The sequence below is a fragment of the Dromiciops gliroides genome, chromosome 2 (genome assembly GCF_019393635.1).
Source record: "Dromiciops gliroides isolate mDroGli1 chromosome 2, mDroGli1.pri, whole genome shotgun sequence".
Classification (NCBI taxonomy): domain Eukaryota; kingdom Metazoa; phylum Chordata; class Mammalia; order Microbiotheria; family Microbiotheriidae; genus Dromiciops; species Dromiciops gliroides.
The window spans coordinates 235,185,336-235,201,606 of NC_057862.1; the positions used below are offsets into that span (position 1 = coordinate 235,185,336).

The window sequence follows — 16,271 nt, forward strand, 5'->3', positions numbered from 1 at the left end:
ATGTGGAAAAATAATTGGGACATTAACCCATTGTTGGGGGAATTGTGAAATGATCTAGCCATTTTGGAGAGCAATCTGGAATTATGTCCTAAGTGATATTAAACTACCTATACACTTTGACCCAGCAATACCACAACCTGGTCCATTTCAGAAGATAATTAGGGAAAAAGGAAAAGAACCTATACATTATAAAATGTTTATAGCAGTTCTCTCTGTAGTGGCAAAATATCAAAAACGATACCCATCAAATGGGGAATGGCTGAACAAGTTGTGGTATATGATTGTGATGGGATACCATTGTGCTATAAGAAATGATGAGCTCAATGATTTTTTAAAAACATGGAAAGACTTGCACAAAATAATGCAAGGCAAAATGAGCAGAACCAAGAGAACATCGTATACAGTAATAGCAATATTGTTTTAAGAACGACTGAGTGAATAAATTATTTTGATATTATAAATACCTAAATTAACTATAAAGGACATATAGAGAAAGACACTATTTCATCCAGAGAAAGAAATAGGAGTATCTGGAGGGGAGGGAAGAAATGAAGAAATTTACATAATTTTGTTGTATATTTGAAAGGAATAGCAAGTTGTACATAGTAGACTTATAATTTCATATGCTATCATCTTTTTTATTGTACTATGTTTTGGAAATGCTCGTTTTATTCCATAAATTAAAATAAAATTTAAAAAAAGAACTTTTGTCTCCCTCATTATGAACACTAAGTGGCTCAATGCATCTCCAGAACAATGACCATCCTTTCATTCATTCATCCATTCATCCATTTATTTATTTATTTGTATGCTTGTTTGCTTATTTATTTAGCCATTCATTCATTCATTCATTCATTTATCTATTTGGTTGGGTTTTTTAAAGCTGGCACACTGTTTACTCACACTGAATTTTATATTCTTGGTCTGCATCAGTGGTCTCAGCAGTGTAGAGAACTTCTGGTTTGTAAACTCCCACCACTGATGCAGATCAGCAAATCATTTGTAATTTAAAGGTTTAGCCAGTTGCCAGGGGCACCAAAAGGTTAAATGTACTATCCATAATTTGTAAATAGCTGTCTTCATCTTTCCTCTCCCTCTTCTCACACCCCAATTAAACTGTGAACTCCTAAAGAGCAAGGACTGATTTTTGCCTTTCTTTGTATCTCTAGTCTTTAGCGCAGTGCCTGGGATGTTATTGTTTTTCAGTTGCTCCAATTGTGTCTGAACTCTTCATGACTGGACCTCTGTCCATGGGGTTTTCTTGGCAAAGATACTGGAGTGGTTTGCCATTTCCTTCTCCAGTGGCAAATAGAAGTTAAGTGGTTTGCCCACAGGAAGTTTCTGAGGCTGGATTTGAACTCGGGTATTCCTGACTCCAAAACCAGTCCTCTATCCACTGTGCTACCTAACTGCCTAGCACATAGCAGACACTTAAATGTTTATTGACTGACTGACATAGCAAGATTTGTCTCTCACATTGAGCTTTCAGTTTATTAAGAACTCTGTTTTCACAGACACTGTTATCTAGCCATACAGTATCTTTAACTCTTGAGTAGAGGTTCTCAAAGTGTGGTCTGAGGATGCCCAGGGGTTCCCCAAATTGAAACCATTTTCATAATAATACTAAAATGTTTTACTTTATAATACAATAAATATCATTAGATATAACTGATGTAAATAAAACCTCTTTGAAGGGGGTCCTCAATGAATTTTTAAGAAACTAAAGGGGTCCTGAGACCAAAAAGTTCGATAGATAGCTGTCATTTTATCATATTGTAATTGACTCCTAATTTGTTTCTTGGCCTCCAGTTTCTTACTTCTCTAATCCATCTTCTAGACTGTTAATAAATTGGTATTCCTAAAGCCCAAGTCTGACCATCGAACTCCACTGCTCAAGAAATTTTAGTATCTCCCTAATGCCTCTAGGTTAACATACACACTCCTTACTTTGTATTTAAAGCCATTCATATACTGACTTCAATGTATCTTTCCAAGATAATTTCACATTATTCTCCTTCATGAATTCTCTGTTCCAGTCAACCAGGCTAAGTTGCTTCCTTCTGTACACTACATCTCATCTCACCCCACCCCCACCTTTGTGCCTTCTATCCCTTAGGCCTAGAATGCTTTTCTTCCTCTCTTCCACCTCTTGGAATTCCTAGTTCCCTTCAAGGTTCAGAAAAACTAGCACCTCCTACAAGAGACTCCTCCTAATTCTACCAGCTATTTGTGCTCCATTTTCTACGTAAGATATATTTACTTTGCTGTTTATATGTTGTTTTCCTCTTGAGGAGAGGGACCGTGCCATTTTCTGTCTTTGTATCCCCAGATCTTAGCACAGTACCTAACATATAATAGGCATTTTATGAATAAAAGTTTGTTAAATTTAATTGAAAGAAATTTTGTCTTATTAGATTTTTTTTTCATTCTAGTCTGTTGAGATCTTTCTGGGTCTTCACTGCCATTCAAAATGTGCTAACCCTCTCTAGCTTCGTGTCATCTGCCATTTGATAAGCATGCCATCTAGGCCTCCAACCAAGTCATCGGTCAAAAAATGCTAGAGTAAAAGACCAGAGACAATTCACCTGGGGCATTTCAAGTTGTTATTGATCCATTAATGAATAGTCTGCTTTTTAAAAATAGATATTTATTTTTCATTCTAAATTTATCAACCATAAACAAAAGCATTCAGATACAAACACAAATTGAAAATACATGACTTGAAAATGCCATCATTTAAAATTCATCAAAATAAGCACATACATCAACTTTAACAAAGTAACAAAAACCATCCGTTTGCTCATGTACACATTATGTACACCATTCTGATCTCTTTTATGTCAATACACTTTGATTCTGTTGCTATGATTATTTTTACATAATTGTAATAGCTATATATTAATATGTGTAATTATTCTGATTTGGCTTTCTTCACACTGCATTACTTTCTAAAGTCTTTTCATATTGCTCTATATTGTTCAGACTTAAATGATTACTGTTTGGGTCTAGGTGATTCACTAATTCCTGGATCCACCTAATTGTAGTATCTTTCAACCCACATCTCTCCATCTTCTTCATAAGGATAGCATGAAAGACACTGTTAAATGCTTGGCTGAAATCCATGCATATATCTATGGCCATCTCCTGTTCTACCTACAAGTTAAGTAACCTAATCAAAAAAGGAAATGAGGTTACTCTGGCATGACCTTTTCTTCCTGATGACATACTGGCTCTTAGTGTTCACCTTTTCCCTTTCTAAATGCTCATGAACTACTTCTTTAATAATATATTCTAACCATTTCCAGGAATCAACTAAAAGAGTCTATCTGCTTCCCTTTTTTTGAAACTTGGAACAACATTTAATTTTCTCCAATCCTGTAGCAAATCTCTCATTCTCCATGATTTTTTCAAAGATCACTATTAGCAGCTCAGCAATCACATCCACTAATTCTTTCAAGACCTTAGGATGTAGTTCATCTGGGCCTGATGACTTGAACTTATTCAGGGTAGCTAGGTGCTCTCTTATCTCCTTACTTATCTTCGGTTTCCACTCCCTGTTAGCCATTTTTTGTTCTATCCTTCCCAGTCCGAAGATCATTCTCCTTGATAGAGAAAACAGAAGCAAAATAAGAGATGAGTAGTTCTGCCTTCTCTATCATTTGTTATCACTGTCCCATTCATTCTGAGTAGCAGTCCTATCCCTTCTTTTATCCTCCTCTTGCCCCTAAAAATATGTTTTTAAAAGCCCTTTTGTTAGCCTAAGCATTCATCACAAGCATTAACTCATTATGAGCCTTAGTGTTCCTGATAATTTTCTTTTGGATATTCTTTTGTATTCATCTTCACTTACCTGCCTCTTCCATCATACATACATACATACATATATACACACACACACACACACACACACACATATATATTTATATTTTGAAATTGAGGTTGATCAGTGAGTTCCCTATACATCTACATCAGTCTCTTTAGACAGCTGTCTATTTTCTTCCTCATCAGAATTGTTTGTATCTGTGTCTTTATTATTTCATTCTTGAGAATTTACCATCCCTCTTAAACCAACATCCCTTGTGGAATTTTATGCCAACTATCCATTCTCTGAATTCTTTGAAATCCATTTTTCCAAAACTTGTAAGACTATACCTAACTTTCCACTTCTTTGCAAAGTTCCAATAGTTTTTACTTTGGCAATATCTTTCCCTTTGTCATAAGAAGCAGGTATAGAATAACAGTTTCTCTCAGCCTTTCTTCACTTTGTTTGGAGGGGTGGGGAATGAAATGATTAAATCTAGGACTTGGGCACATGTTCTGCTTTTGGCACTCAAAAAGAAAGCTTCTCAAGATATCTGGATAGCTCAGTGTTACATCAATCCTTTATGCCAAGTTTTAGATATTTCATGAATTTTTTGTCTGTTTCCTCCTTTTGGCCAGGTAGTCTACAGTGTACTCCAACGATGATTATTTTTGTTCTCCTTTTGTTAATCATCACCCAACTGCTTTGCACAATACCTCCCTCTCTTGGTTTCTGGATTTTCTAAAGTCAATCAATCTTCACTCTACTTCTCCTTTTATCTATATTTTTCCTTTTGAATAAGTGATATCCTTTCAGAGTCACATTCCAGTCATAAGTACCATTCTACCATATTTTACCTAGGTGGTTAAATTTATCTGTGTCAAGAAATCTAGTTTATTTTTTATTATTTACTGGTGTAACTCAAGTTTGGGGGTTTTATATTTCGATATTATATCCTGAGAATTATTATCCCTCTCTACTGATATTCTTCATTCTATGTTATTATGTCTGCTACTATCTATAGTACCTAGCTTGGTAGATATCTGTAGGCAATCTTCTCCTTCCCTGTTTTCAGTTTAAAGCCATCTTAAGCAGATTTGTAAGACTTACAGCTTATTTTTCTCAATCATCATTAAGCACTGTCTATCCCTGGTCCAAAGGTCTAATATTTCAAGCCATGGTCCAGAAATTTAAATAACTAGCATTTACATAGCACTTTAAGGTTTGCAAAGTGCTTTATGTATATTAATTCATTTGATCCTTGTCTCAGTCATGATTTTTTCAGCCAAATATTAGTAAATCTCCAAAAACCTTTGTTGTCTTCTTAAGCCCCTACTTTTAGGCAGCAGAGGTAAAGGGAACATCTTTTGAATGGCCTCATTCTGGGATGCAATTGTAGATCCACATTCTTTGTAGCACTATAAGCTGCCTCCACCTTACAAGGACCAGCTTACCTTCTACAGTAGGTATTTTGCCAGCTCTTTCCTCATACTTATTCCATAATTCCAAATCTTCAGTCTTTCTTCTTCGACTTCCTTCTCTGTGTCATATTCTTCTACTCTCTAACATTCTGATTCAGTTTAGGATCCCCCTCTATATTTTCATTTTCTACATTTTTTTTCCTTTGAAGCATTTTCATATTATCAAGAAACTCATCATTCTTCCTGATAACCTGAAGAAAGGCATTCCTTCAGCTCTTTTACTTTTTTCTCTAGTAGGGAGGCCTAATGGATATAGGCATTCTTTATCACTGGTAAAAACGCATAGTACGTTCTTTTTCCTTTTGTAGGAAGGATGGTTCTTAGTTCTTTGGCATTCTTATTGGTAGATCTCTGGCTAGATCATGTAGCCTTCTGCTTATTGGTCTTGTTTGGAATTCTTAAATCGAGTTTAGGCCTCCCACATTTTTCTGGTGCTTTCCCCACTTTTTGTCCCACTAGCTTGTTTGGTTATCTCTGACCTGTAATGAGCATATTCAGATTAGTCAACATGTACAAAAGAGCTAGCACAGCTGCTTCAAGAACAGGTCATGTCAGATTAACTTCATTTACTTTTTTGACGGGGTTACTATACCAGTAGATGAAGTGGATGCTGTAGACATAGTTTGCCAGTATTGGAGTAGAATATGTGAGAGTCACATGTTCCAAAAATCCAAATCCCTTGGACAAGAGAATGTGGGATCTATAATTAGGTATATTAAGAACTGGTTGTCGGGGCAGCTAGGTGGCGCAGTGGATAAAGCACTGGCCCTGGATTCAGGAGTACCTGAGTTCAAATCTGGCCTCAGACACTTGACACTTACTAGCTGTGTGACCCTGGGCAAGTCACTTAACCCTCATTGCCCTGCAAAAAATTAAAAAAAAAAAAAAAGGAAAAAAAAGAGAACTGGTTGTTTGGTTTGGTGTCAAATTGGAAGGCAATCTCTAATGAAGTGTTTTTCCCTGTGCTATTTAATGACACACAAAGCATGTTTATCAAATGTGCAGAGATGATGGTTGGTTTGTTGTCCTTTGTGCTCAAAGAGGACCACAATAACATCACTACACTGGGGTCAAGGTACAGTGGGTCTGACTGTGGCAAAGCTAGGGAAAGAATCCAAATCTAAACACAGATTGATGGACTTTAGCAATGGGCTGAATCTAATCATATAAAATTTAATAGGGACGAATGTCCCTAGATGATGGCTAGAAAGCAGTCTGTCTGAAAATAAGCTAAGAGTTTTCAGTGTACTACAAGTTCAATAGAAACCAAAAATATAACTGCAGTGAAAAGAATCTAATGCAATCTTAGATTGTATTGAGAACCACAGTATTCAGGACTGAGGATGTGACAGTTCTGCTGCACTTGGCCCTGGTGAGATCACCAGTGTAGTACTACTATATTTAGTTCTGAGTATCACGTTTTAGGAAGGACCATGGTAATCTAGAGGATGTTCAAAGGAAGAAAACCAGGATAGTAAAGGGGCTTAATATCTTGCCATGAAGACTGAAGGAACTGGAGATGTTAAGCCTGAAAAAAAGACTTAGGGGAGGCATGATAACTGTTTTCAAGTATTTGGAGGTCTGTCATAGAGAAGAGGAATTGTTTTATTTGGCCTATGGGACAGAACCAGGAGCAACGGCTAGAAGTTGTCAAGAGGCATATTTCGTCTTGATATAAAGAAAACTTCCTAATAATTAGAGTTTCCTCTAAGTAGATTGGGCACACTCAGGAGGTAATGAGCTCCTCCTCAGAACAAGTGTTCAAGCAAAGGTGAGATGAGCACTTGTTTGATTTGTTATAGAGAGGAGGCCAGAACAGATACAGTATAGACTCAATGGCCTTTGAGGTCTCTTTCCCTTCTGAGATTCTGTAATACCTGCCAAAGTTTTAATTCAAAAAAGAATTTGCTCCTGGCTATTGTCTGCACAAGATCTTAAGCAGAAATCCAACTTCCAGGTACTTCTTATTCCTCCTTTCATTTCTTTGATTTGTCAATGATCAGATTTAAGATGCTTCAGGCCCCTACTGTTACAGGGATGGTGTCTCATAATTTGTGCCTGGCAAAATATAGCACATACTAGAGATGGGAATTAGATCTTAGATATATCAATGGTAGAGGAAACTACCTGCATAAGAACACACCCTCTTACCAATGTGGGTTATCACTTTTTGGGCAACTTATAGTCTCAGAGAGCAGCCTAGAGTACTGAGAGGTTAAGTGACTGATTGTCACACATCCATCTTATGTCAATGGTAGGACTTGAACTCAGGTTTTCCTGAGTTCAGAAGCTGACTCTCTATGCACTATGTCATGTTGCCTCTTCGTACAAATATCTGATAATTGATTGAATCTCTAATTTTCTATCTACGCAAATCTAACTCATCTGCTCATACCGGTATCCTGTCCATCTAAACTCTCCAATCTATTTTTTATCTAGAACATCCATATGGTAAAAATTAAACACTGACTTGTGATATTTTGTATATTATTGTATTGCCCTGGAAAAGGTGGTACTCTATTTTTTGCAGCCTTATCGCATAGTTTTGGCCAAACTGGACTTCTCTTTTTTCCCCTGTACTTTTCTACTTCTCTACTTTTTAAAAAAAAATTTTAATTTTTTTTTGCAGGGCAACGAGGGTTAAGTGACTTGCCCAGGTTCACACAGCTACTAAGTGTTAAGCGTCTGAGGCCGAATTTGAACTCAGGTCCTCCTGAACCCAGGGCCGATGCTTTATCCACTGTGCCATCTACCTGCCCCTCTACTTCCCTACTTTTGTTCACAATTCCTACTATGGTTATAATCCCCTCTTCTTTGTTCTTCACCTGAAGAATTTTTATCAATTATTTAAAGCCCAACCTAAATATGAACTCCTTCTCAGATCTGCCCATCTTCAATGCATTTATTTTAGAACTCCAAGAGGTCTTGGATCTCATCACTGTGGATATATTTATGCAGATCACAACTCATCCTTGCTTGCCAATCCTTTTCAGCTCTTGTCCACATCCTCCAAAAAGTTTACCACAGAGGATCAATCCAATGTGTTGAAAATCTTTGTGTTCTTTTAACACTGCAGTGATACCAACGGGCACAGAGGCTGCCCATAGGTTATTCTTCACTCTAACAACATGACCAGATCAATATTTTTAAACATAAGGGTTTTTGTTTGTTTTTGTTTTTTTAGTGAGGCGATTGGGGTTAAATGACTTGCCCAGGGTCACACAGTTAGTAAGTGTTAAGTGTCTGAGGCTGGATTTGAACTCAGGTCCTCCTGAATCCAGGGCCGGTGTTCTATCCACTGCGCCACCTAGCTGCCCTAAACATAAGTTTTTGACTCCATCTTTTACTCTGCTTCTCCTGCATAATTCCTTGTTTGTAATGTGTCTCCTTTATGATCCTTTCAGTAATCCTCAACAATTCTAGTCATGCATCAACAGAATAATATAGGTATTAAAAATATGGATCTTTCATTCAAGAAGAAGCTTTGAGTCTTTAGGATCAGATGGGTTAATACACATAAAGAACTTTACAACTCTTAAAGCACTATGTAAATGCTATATGTTATTATTATAATTATTAGAAAAGTACAATTTCCCAAAGGCAACATAGACTGCTCAACTTCTCCTATTACATTCTGGGCACAACTCATTGTTCACGTGCACTTCCTGTTCCAGATACATAAGCTGTTAGGTGACTTCTATAAGTTGTCTATCCAATTGTGTATTATGGTCAGGACAATACTTCATCCACTAGGTATTTTTTTCACTGCAGGCAGTTAAACTGAACTTTAATGAGTGATGATGAATTTTATTTAGAAGGCCTTTCAGTGTTCTAGAGGTTAATTTAATCTCTACAATATCATCCAGCATGAGGAAGACTACACTATGTACAGGAAATCTTTCTTTCACTTAGACTCTGCACTACATCTTGTCCATGACACTTTTCAATACCACTGTTGACCATACATCTCCCTGGTTAATGATTTGCTTGATATTAACAAGGGCAGAACAATACCTATCTCTTATTTCTTTCAAAGAATCTTTTGAGGCAGCTAGTACAGTGGTACTAGCTGGATACAGTGGATAAAGCACTAGCCTTAGATTCAGGAGGACCTGAGTTCAAATCCAGCTTCAGAGAGTTGACACACTTACTAGCTGTGTGACCCTGGGCAAATCACTTAACCCTCATTGCCCCATACAAAAAAAAGAGAATCTTTTGTCTTTTTAACATATTTGCATGAGAGCTCACTGGATGTAGAAGAGACTTTAAGGCAGTATTTTACTCTACTTAAACAGATTTTTAAAAATAGTTAACAATAAGTAAAATGAGATTTTGCATTATCTAAATCTGTTAGTCAATGTGTGATAGCAAAAATGCAGTTCTACTGTGAAATGTCATTTGTGAAAGTCTGCCTGTTCCTTTTAATACAATTATTAGACAGTGGAGATTATTCTTGTAGGTTTTTGTTGTTGTTTTTTTTTTTGTTTTTGTGGAGCAATGAGGGTTAAATGACTTGCCCAGGGTCACACAGCTAGCAAGTGTGAAGTGTCTGAGGCTGGACCTCAACTCAGGTCCTCCTGAATCCAGGGCTGGTGCTTTATCCACTGTGTCACCTAGCTGCCCCCTATAGGTTTTTTTTTTTAAATGTAAGTAGGAAAACAGATATATGGTTTGGTATTTACTCTCTTTTTCTTAGTCTAGAATTTTTTTCTTATTCTTTGGCAGATTCAGATACCTCTAGGATTAGATCTTTAAAACCCTCAAATGTTTTGCATGACTACTCATGTATAACATACCGAATGACTTGAGTTCTTGGGGGTGGGGGGGTAGGGAGGGAGGAAGAGAAGTTGGAACACAAAGGTTTTTTTTGGGGGGGTGCATGGCAATGAGGGTTAAGTGACTTGTCCAGGGTCACACAGCTATTAAGAGTCAAGTATCTGAGACCATATTTGAACTCAGGTCCTCCTGAATCCAGGGCCGGTGATTTATCCACTGCGCCAGCTAGCTGCCCTCGGAACACAAAGTTTTAAAAAACTGATGTCAAAATTCGTTTTTACATGTAATTTGGAAAACAGAATTCTAAACAGAAACAAAACCCTCAGAGTCACCTCCAGGACCGACTCCTCTGTGGGGTGGCACAGTCCAGCCACTTTTTCTACCTTTTTCTTTCCATGACATTTCTGAGTCTCAATGTGGTGAAGCTATGCTGTCTTTGATGATGAAGACAGGTTGTCAAGCAATATTTGCAGGTCTTCATTTTTCATCTATTGTCCATTTTATCCTTAAATACATTTACTAGATGTTATTTTATGTCGCATGTGGAAATATATCCAATTAACCCTTAGAAGGCTGTAGATTCTATGAAGACAGAAACCCTGTCTCCTCTAAGCTCTGTATCTCTTCCAAGACCAACCACAGTGGGTCTGTACACTTTAATATTTTAAAGAAACTGGTATTTCATTTGTTGGATTACTCTTTTAGTGCAGATGGCAGCTCATTGATGTGTTATTTTTGTCTGTATCCTTCCATAAATCCTTCATCAAAATTTACTTCCAAAGGCCTTCTTTGGTTCCTTAAATATTTTGTGGATGTGAGTTTAATATTTGGGCTTTCTACTATCTCCTGCTTTCATTATGTGAATAGCCTACATTCCTTTCTGGTCAGATGCCTTTTATGCCAATTCTTATGTGCAAGTCATCATATGATGCTGTGTACTTAAACACAACATGCATATTTTTTCATTCTCTTCTTTTGGAAACATTTTGAATTGTCTAAGGTTATGATGTTTCATGATTTGCAGAATTAAAGAATCACTGGGAGAAAACTGGTCTTACAAAACATAGGCTTTTATTGTAGTAAAAATATTGGGGGTCACTGAACAAACTACAAAATTTCCCTATCATCCAGTCTGATCCTTTCTATTCAATTATGGGCCTAGCTCATTATCTAACTATAGTGTCAGCCTATAATCTGTGTACCGATGGGTTGATTCAATGAGCTAGCCATTCAAATACCTGTCATAATCAAGGGATGATGTACTTCCATCTTATTTTTCTTCTGCAAATGGCTAGGCTGATCTCTTTTCAGTGACTAATGAGCTCAATGAGGTACTACACTGAAGAATTCTTGGGGCTTGATTCAATTAGAACAATGACAACAGTAAATAGGAGTATCTGGACTTACATTCTCCATGACAATGCCAAATATCTTTGGTGAGTATATTTCTCCCCATTTGATGCCTCACTTAATGCTGATCTTTAAACAAAGTTATTTCCAAGTTTGCGTCTGTTGTGTAATATTGCATGTCTTAATATATACATATAAGACAATAACTTGGTATCCAAACAAGATTTCTTCCCTGACAGTGATGAACATGTTTGGAGTGCTTTGAAACTACATTTTGATCTATCAAGTCAAATATTGGACTGTAATTAACAAACAATAAGTACAGCTAATTCTTATATTCTGTCAACCTCTTAGGTGATTATGTGACTGCATATTCAGAGTCAGATAACCAGAGTTTGTGGGGTAGCTAGGTGGTGCACTGGCCCTGGATTCAGGAGGACCTGAGTTCAAATTCGACCTCAGACACTTGACACTTACTAGCTGTGTGACCTTGGGCAAGTCACTTAACCCCAATTGCCTTACCAAAAAAACCCAAACAGATAAGCAGAGCTTGCATCCCAATTCTGCTGGGATGTTGTCACGGTGACATTGGGGAAATCAGTTGACTTCTCTGGGCCTCAGTTTTTTCATCTATAAAATGGGGGTGGTTTGGACTAAATGATCTATAGGATGCCTTCTAATTCCATGTTCTATGCTACTAAGATGTAGTTTGCTATAAAAAAATCTGGGAAACTAACTATTCTATTCTCATATTTTCAATATATGCATGAACTAATATCATGAAAATTTCACAGAAATGGGGCCATGATTGCAAACCCAGATGAACTCTATCAACGTTTCCCTCCATCAACTTTAAATAATACTTCAAATCAAATTTTGGGGTGGCAGAACCAACAAAAGGTTGGGTGAAACATTTTTCTTGTCTAAGAAAACTGAGGAGATGGGCATAAGAAGCTTGTGGCATTGAAGTGGAAGCCCCAGAACCCACACAAGTGATGATAGTAACAGTGGCTGCAGCAGCTTCAGGAGCTCTCAGCCCAGAGACAGCAAGGGGGTTGGAAACTAGTTAGAGATAACACAGCACCTTTTTCTGGCACTGGGTACAGTTGGCACTGGCTGGAAACTCTATTGCCCATATGCTGTTCTGGGTTGCATTTCCAAGGCAGAGAGAAGTGCTGGGGTCAGTAACAAGGGAGCAGGGGTCCTGGTCATTGTTCCAAGGTAAGGATAGTGCTAGCACTTGTAGATGCAGGGTAGTAGGGGCCCTTCATGGGTAAAGATCAGGCCTCAGAACAGAACAGCAGTAACCATACCTCTTCCAGGATCACACCACCTCAGAAGCACTTAAATGTTGTAGACCCTCAGAACTAGCTCTGAAAACAGCAGAACAGAAAAACCTGAAACTTAGGACAGTGCTCACCCACTACCAGGTGATCAAAGCCCAACTTTAGTATAAAGAAATAGACTGGAAAAATAAGCCAAAAAAAAAAATTGACCATAAAAAGCTATTTTAGTGTCAGGAAAGACTAAGATATAAACCCAGAAGAAAACAATGTGAAAACAGCTTTTTAAAAAGCCTCATAGAAAAATGCTAATTGGATCCAAGTCTAACAAGAATTCCTAGAAGAGTTAAAAAAATAAAAACGGTAGAGGAAAAATTGGGAAAAGAAATGACAGTGATGCAAGAAATAAGCCAAGACAATTCCAAAGGATTCATGATGAAAAAATGCTATCCACCTCCAGAGAGAAAAATGATAAACTGTGAGTGCAAAGTATAATTCTCTCACTTTATTTTTCTTGCTTTTAAAATAAAATAAAATGGCTAATATGGAAATATGCTTTACATGATTTCACATGTATAACTGATATATTGCTTGCCTTCTCAGTGAGTGAGAGAGAGTGTAGGAGGGAGGGAGAGAAAAAGAAACTCAAAATTTAAAAAGAATGCTAAATATAAATAATAAAAATTCAAAAAATATTTTAGAGATAGGAAAATAGATGTATTCGTTGGTAGTTGTTGAGGTTTTTCACTCTCATTTTTTTTGGGGGGGGGTAGTAATAATATTATCTATAATCTGTTCCACTGGGAAGGGGTATCATCCTCTTTAAGATCCATCGCCACATACCTTTAAAATTATATCACCTCCATAATAGATGACTTCTACATGTAATGAGCTGTAGCCCCTCTTCCAGATTTCATTCTTTTAAGTGCCATCTCCTCTTCCTTACATAGCACAGTAAGTACAGAAATGGTACTGCTAAGAATGGCTAACCAGAGAAATATACCAGTACATCTGTTTTATTTCACATCTATTTGTTGCTGATCTTCCACTTTCATCTACAAATGCTCCTGGAATTTCTCAGGCTATGCTGCTTCCAGGTTCATTTTTCCCTTTAATTATTTTTGTCATTTGGGGAGGAGATTCTGCTTATAATCTTCCCCAATACTCCTCCATAACGTTTGACAAATAGTACTGAATTCTAAGCCTGAACTTTTTAGTGGATTCCAGTGTCATTCATATAAAAGTGGCTGGGTAACACAAGTACAATGTCGGGACCAGAAACTGGATGCAGATATAAGGCAGCTGAAGCAACCCAGACGCCACATTGACTACTAGGAAAAGAAAATAGGATATTTTGGAAGTAAGCCAAAAGGAAAGATATCTGAGTTTCCTGTAAGGGGCCAGGCTAGGTGGCTTGGGGGGGACCAGCCTTTGGCCAACATATGTCTCAGAAAGAGAAGATCAGGTGTTTGCTAGTTTACATAGTTTTGGAGATCTTGACATTTCTCATTGCAAGAAATGCTCTTCCTTGGTTAAACTGCTCCAAGAAATGGGGATAAGAGTCGGTGTCATCAGCTGTTAGAGATGATGTAATCACATGTGATGTCAAAATAGCTCTTTATCCCCTTTCATTTCCTGATGTCTACCACATTTTCCAACATTTGCAAGCAAGTTATTAATTATCAAGGTAATTGTTCATTCAGGTGCCACTGCCATACAGTGAAATCAATTCTTAAAATTGTCCCCCTTTTTTTTGGTGGGGCTATATTGAATGGAATTTGAAAGTCATTCTTCTATTTAGTACCAATGTTTTTGTCTTAGACCTAATTTATGCTGAGGATGTCAATAAGAATATGATTTAGTTTCTTAAGTATTATATTGAATCATTGGTCACTGGACAAACACAGCATAATAGTCAAACTAAAATTCATAAATAGTAATCAAACTGTATGAATCTTTAAATTCTCTACCCTTCTACAAATACTCTGCTACTACCACCCTAAATCAGAGGTGTCAAACACTGTCCTGCAAAACCCTCTAGTACTACCCAAATCAGATTAAAACAGAAATACAATAAAACATAGATAATGTTAATTTGTAGTTTTCTAAGTCAATATATGGCCCACATTATCATTTTTTATTTGAGTTTGACATCGCTGGTCTAGATGAAGGAGATCACACAGGACTGAGGAATGTTTTGTATTCTGAATCTATTTCATGGATCATTACAGTTAAAAAAAAATCACCTAGCGACCAAATTCAGGGTGACAATACTAAGGCTGCTCCTCAGACAATCACATACAATCTGCTACCTAGATAATTTATACTCAAAGCCTTTCCAGGTTGCAATCTTTTCCCATAGGTCTTTAAAACTTGGGGTCACCTGACATTATGAGGCCTCAGCAGGAGCCCTTCTGTACCTAATAACTGTACCTAGAAATTTCTGTGCTTAGTACCTAGTAATGTTTGTGGAACTAAAATAACTGACTGGAGTCAATGATGTGATAGGAGAAATCAGAGCAGGGAGGGGATCTAGGGGATCTGATGGAAACAAGGAACTATTTAAGAAGGACGAAGGATGCGGCAGAGGTAGAAGGAAAGGAAATCATTATCATGTGAGACATCATTGCCCTTTTCACCTTTACTGCTTCTTTATATTCGAGGTTTGGGGATTCTTAGCAACCTCGAGAATCCCTCTTGCTTAAAACCCATATTTCAATGTCCTATTACTGACAGGGTTAGAAAGCCTACTTCAAGAACTAAGTTAAATCATCCTGATTGTGCTATTATATTATGTTGCCTAAGTTTAAGTATGGAACATCACCCAAGATACTTAAACCTAGTTCAAGAAACTTGTCAAATAACTGGTTACTGGATCTGTAACTAATTGATTATATGTAACATTGATTAACCATCATTCTATGTACTCTACAGCATCAAAAAATACAAGTAGGGATCTGAGTGTGGTAGTGAATGTGGGAAATCCCTGCTGCTGGGAAGGCTTGGCTGAGTTGCACTGAGCTGAGCTGAAAGGATGTCTGCATTAAGTCTGGCACCGATACAGTGAGTGTACTTCTGGGAGCGGGTGGGGGGCCACAAGGCTGTCTATGGAGTAAATGAACTGGACCCATTTAAAATTGGTTTTGTTCTACAAAGCTCCTGTGCCAATTAGAAGTGGGATCAGGCCCATGAGTGACTGCTGCCTTTCCAGCCTGGCCAAGATAGGGAGACCCCCAAAATAAATGAAAATCTAGTTATAATACTTTTGATATAATGAAAACATGGTCATGCCAAAGTAATACTGGCAATTCCAGTTTCGAAATATGATTCATTTCTAATTCCCTGAGCTCTCAAATGTCCTTTTTTTGATCCTATTTCTCAGACAACCTTGGATTTCCTGTCTATCTTTTAAAAGGTACACATTTCATTTGGCTTTTAATCTTTAGTCTTTCTTCATTGCCTTTATTTTGAAAAAAAATTTAATCACCAATATTTTAATAATCCCTACTTCATACTGAAAATTTGAAAAATGGATTTGTAAAGTGCTTAAAATATTTCATACAGTGTTATAAAATGCTA

The 16,271-nt window shown here is 37.2% G+C and overlaps 1 protein-coding gene across 9 annotated transcripts in view; it reads right to left on the bottom strand.

Moving 5' to 3' along the window:
• Positions 1 to 16,271, bottom strand: part of TTLL5 (tubulin tyrosine ligase like 5) — a 342,013-nt gene that overhangs the window by 112,286 nt on the left and 213,456 nt on the right. Inside the window, exon 31 of one of the 9 annotated variants that reach the window (XM_043985337.1) lies at positions 2,694 to 3,602. The exons of the other annotated variants lie outside the window; for them this stretch is intronic. Within the exon in view, the coding sequence (XP_043841272.1) occupies positions 3,323 to 3,602 (280 nt within the window). The 3' untranslated portion in view covers positions 2,694 to 3,322. Of the gene's footprint in view, positions 1 to 2,693; positions 3,603 to 16,271 lie in introns of those variants that run through there. 9 annotated transcript variants of the gene reach the window in all.